Consider the following 4,827-nt stretch of genomic DNA (forward strand, 5'->3'; position numbering starts at 1 on the left):
TAGTGTGTGTTATAGTGTTGTTTCTCAGAATACTATGTTTAAAGAATAGAGCAAGATAAAGTTGTTTCATCTCTGTACAAAGGTCATAACAGACCATTTTCTTTCTTTTTTTTTTCAATATGTTTTTACTCATTTCAGAGAGAGGAAGGGAGGGGGAGAGAGATAGAAACATCAATATGAGAGAGAATTACTCATCGCCTGCCTTCTGCACGCCCCTACTGGGGATGGAGCCCACAACCCGGGCCTGTGCCCTGACCGGGAATCGCACTGACCTCCTGGTTCATGGGTCTACATTCAACCACTGAGCCACGCCAGCTGGGCACAGACACTTCTTTGGATCATACCAGAAACTGACCATGTGTCCGTCTCAAACTGAGTTCCCTTTCTCTTTGTTTTTACTGGTGATGGTATCCTGTGCTAGTGCCGCATCTGTGTTCTTCAAAGCTATAGGCTATCTTCATTTCCTTTCTCTTGTTTAGTTTTTCTCCGTGATTCCTTCCTTTTTATGTTCTGGTTTTCTATCCAAATCTCAGTCTTGGTATTTAAAATATTTTATTGTTTTTTTACAGAAAGGAAGGGAGAGGGATGGAGAGTTAGAAACATCGATGAGAGAGAAACATCGATCAGCTGCCTCCTGCACACCCCCTACTGGGGATATGCTCGCAACCAAGGTACATGCCCTTGACTGGAATCGAACCTGGGACCCTTCAGTCCGCAGGCCGATGCTCTATCCACTGAGCCAAACCGGTTAGGGCAGTCTTGGTATTTATTGCGTCGTGTGTGGTAGCAGTGTTTTCTTATTATGCTTATGGGATAAGTAGTATTTCCTTGGTCTCTGGTCGTGTGATTTTACTAACCTCAGAACTCCCTTCCCTCTTCCTACTTCCGACCTCTCCCAAGACCCTTCTGAGGCACGGTCTTCATTGTGATAATCTTGTGTGGTCTTCTTGCCATCACCTTATCCAGAATGCCCTCCGCCCATCAAGACTCAGTAGACCCTTTAATCTTACACTTGAACCTGATAGATCAGCCTCCTGTGCAGCCTGTGTTATTGGACTCTTTGCCTCTTGCTTTGTAATTGCTCTAAGCTTTCCCTGTGTGTTTTCTGTTGTATCTCCTTGTCTGCACCGGTCACATCTTTCGAGGTCCCGTGTCTGTCTGCTGTTTCTTCAGTTCACCTTGCTACAATGCCCGCTGTGTTATTTTTTTTAAAAAACAGGCTTGCTGATATTGATTAGGTAAGTTTTCAATTCAATATTTACTTTCTTACACGTGGTGAGGTAGAACCGAAGCAAATATTTGATGACAGAAGCCGTTGGAACCTGGCATGGACACCATCTCCCCCACGGACAGATGGTCCAGGCCCTTCTTCCTACAGCTGACCCGTTCGTTGTTCTGTAGCAGCAGGAGAGGAAGAGGGAATGACACGTGGAGCTCTTTACACGACTTCCAGCCTCCAATGTCTGTTTAATAGGAAAAAACCTAGGCTAGTTCTGTATAACCAAGCTCCTCCGGACATAGCACATAACCATCCCTTGCTGCTGCGGTGGCCTGTCCTGGTTGGATTTCATGCACCTGGCGACTGGGAACCCCCTTTCACAGGAAGTTCACACCCAACTTATTCAGGGATCTGCCTTTTTGCTTTAAAATGTTTTTCTAGCCCAGCCGGTGTGGCTTAGTGGTTGAGCGTTGACCTATGAACCACGGTTCGATTCCCAGTCAGGGCACATGCCCGGGTTGCGGGCTCGATCTCGAGTGGGAGGCGTGCAAGAGGCAGCCGATCAATGATTCTCTCTCCTTCTCCCTTTCTGAAATCAATTTTTAAAAAAAGTTTTCTGTACCATTTCTTATCTGCTTTCTCTTATCACCTCCTTTCCAAGTCCATATTGATATTTATTCAGTTGATCTACTGGGGAGAGAATACCAATCCCTCTTTTTTGGGGGGATGAGTTAGTTTTTTGGTTAAAATGTAGCACTGATACCAAAAAGTATTTTGGTCGTCTGTTAGTTGTTGCCTTTGAAAGGCTGAGTAACTTTCTTTTAAACATTTACGGTTGTGAAATAGAACATACAGTAAGTGCTCACTTAACATCGTTGATAGGTTCTGTGACTTGAATAAGCGAAATGACATGTGATAAAACCAATTTTACCACCGGCTGATTGATATAAACCAGAGTCAAGTTCCTGTGGCATGTCAACAACAGTTTAACGAAATGACGTTGAACGCAAGATACTATTTGAGGACCTGCTGAATGACTCGATGGGATATAGAATGGAAGGGATATAGACAGAAAAAAATGTCTAAAACAAATGTGTGGTGGAATGAATAATTACAAAACAGACATCCATGTACCTGCCGCCCAGGTTAAGGGGCACAGCATTGCTGTCACCATGAAGCCCCCCACCTGTGCCTCTCCTTCCGTTGCCTGGAGAAAACCACTGTCCTGATTTTTTTTAAAAAAATATATTTTATTGACTTTACCACGGTTCGATTCCCAGTCAGGGCACATGCCCGGGTTGCGGGCTCGATCTCGAGTGGGAGGCGTGCAAGAGGCAGCCGATCAATGATTCTCTCTCCTTCTCCCTTTCTGAAATCAATTTTTAAAAAAAGTTTTCTGTACCATTTCTTATCTGCTTTCTCTTATCACCTCCTTTCCAAGTCCATATTGATATTTATTCAGTTGATCTACTGGGGAGAGAATACCAATCCCTCTTTTTTGGGGGGATGAGTTAGTTTTTTGGTTAAAATGTAGCACTGATACCAAAAAGTATTTTGGTCGTCTGTTAGTTGTTGCCTTTGAAAGGCTGAGTAACTTTCTTTTAAACATTTACGGTTGTGAAATAGAACATACAGTAAGTGCTCACTTAACATCGTTGATAGGTTCTGTGACTTGAATAAGCGAAATGACATGTGATAAAACCAATTTTACCACCGGCTGATTGATATAAACCAGAGTCAAGTTCCTGTGGCATGTCAACAACAGTTTAACGAAATGACGTTGAACGCAAGATACTATTTGAGGACCTGCTGAATGACTCGATGGGATATAGAATGGAAGGGATATAGACAGAAAAAAATGTCTAAAACAAATGTGTGGTGGAATGAATAATTACAAAACAGACATCCATGTACCTGCCGCCCAGGTTAAGGGGCACAGCATTGCTGTCACCATGAAGCCCCCCACCTGTGCCTCTCCTTCCGTTGCCTGGAGAAAACCACTGTCCTGATTTTTTTTAAAAAAATATATTTTATTGACTTTTTACAGAGAGGAAGAGAGAGGGATAGACAGTTAGAAACATCGATAAGAGAGAAACATCGACCAGCTGCCTCCTGCACACCCCCCACTGGGGATGTGCCCGCAACCCAGGTACATGCCCCCGACCGGCGAGGCGAGTGATGTCCTGTGTTCTCTTTCCAGCATAGTGTGCTCTGCTGTAAGCGCTTCATTTCTTTCTTTTTTAAAAAAAATATATTGATTTTTTGCAGAGAGGAAGATGTCCTGACTTTAATTTGCTCGTATTTTGTTGCGGATATTTGCATCTGTGTCTCTAAAACATTGGTCCCTCATGTTCTTGTGTTGTCCTTGTCTGGTTTGGGTCTGAGGGTAATACTGGCCTCATAGAGTGAGCTGGAAAGCGTTCCTTCCCTTCTTTTTGGGGGGGGGAAGAGTTTGTGAAGAATCAGTCTCATCCTTCATTTCTTATAGGAACAGTTCTTATATGAAGTTGTTGCATTTTTCGGTAACAAATAGGATGAGGATACAGTGGGAAGCCAGCAGGCCTTAGTTGTAAGTGACCTCTGCCCTCCACAGAGGCTGTCTTTCAACGTTTGAATTCACCAGCAAAGCCGTCAGGGCCTGAGCTCTTCTTGTGGGTAGTTACTGATCCCTGATTCTGCAGCCAGTTCTGAGCGATGCTTAAACGTCTTTGATCTTTGATTAGATGAGGACGACTATGCTTACAGCACAGCCTCTCAGAACATGTTCAAGCACAGCTGGAAGACGTCCGTCAACTTTTCCGCGTTGGTTCAGACGCCTGGCGTTTGGGACCCTTTTGTGAAGAGCTATGTAGAGGTAAGTAGACTTTTCATAACATTTTATCAGTGTCCTTTTTACTATAAGTCTAACCTACTGATCAGAAGGAAACGAATATTTAGAAATTGTTAAAAAAAAAAGCCTCTCTTTTTGGTCTGAACATTTTTTGTTGATTTATTTTACTAGTATACTGTAAATGTTACTTTTGTTTGTTTTTACCTCTGGATACCATGTCATAGCCAAATATTTATAAAATAAACCACAATATAGTTGTAAATGCCAACTCCATATTATTCTTATCGAACTTAAAAGAAAAGCAGAAAGATCTTTTATGACTCGATGGGATGTAGAACGGGAGGGGACAGAAATCTGAAATTAGGTCACGATATATCGGTTGAAGAATAGCGGCTGTTACCCAGAGTCATGACGGAAGGACAGGGGGCCTGGGCCCGAGGCACTGAATAAGTCCTCACACTGATTGGCTTTGTGATGCTTCATGAGTGCTGAAGTGGACATTGTGGTGTCAGAAGAGCATCTCTGAGACGGGATCCTGGTGAGCCCGGAAGTTTCCGGGTAACGGAGTGGGATGAAAGGGACTGTACTTCCCACGCACCCCTTTTGTGGCTGACGTTACGTAGGGCACTGAGGCGTCCTGTGTTCTCTTTTCAGCCTAGAGTGCTGTGCTGTAAGCGCTTCATTTCTTTTTTTAAAAATATATTTTATTGATTTTTTTACAGAGAGGAAGGGAGAGGGATAGAGAGCTAGAAACATTGAAAGAAAACAAACCAAGAAA

General features: G+C 43.3%; 1 protein-coding gene across 1 annotated transcript in view; it reads left to right on the plus strand.

Annotated features, from left to right (window-relative positions):
* TAF1A (TATA-box binding protein associated factor, RNA polymerase I, A) overlaps nucleotides 1-4,827 on the plus strand; it is a 22,542-nt gene that overhangs the window by 9,119 nt on the left and 8,596 nt on the right. The window contains exons 5-6 of the mRNA XM_015562343.1: nucleotides 3,420-3,435; nucleotides 3,943-4,073. Of these exons, the coding sequence (XP_015417829.1) occupies nucleotides 3,420-3,435; nucleotides 3,943-4,073 (147 nt within the window). The remainder of the gene's footprint in view (nucleotides 1-3,419; nucleotides 3,436-3,942; nucleotides 4,074-4,827) is intronic.

The sequence above is a fragment of the Myotis davidii genome, unplaced genomic scaffold, assembly GCF_000327345.1.
Source record: "Myotis davidii unplaced genomic scaffold, ASM32734v1 scaffold174, whole genome shotgun sequence".
NCBI classification, from domain to species: Eukaryota; Metazoa; Chordata; class Mammalia; order Chiroptera; family Vespertilionidae; genus Myotis; species Myotis davidii.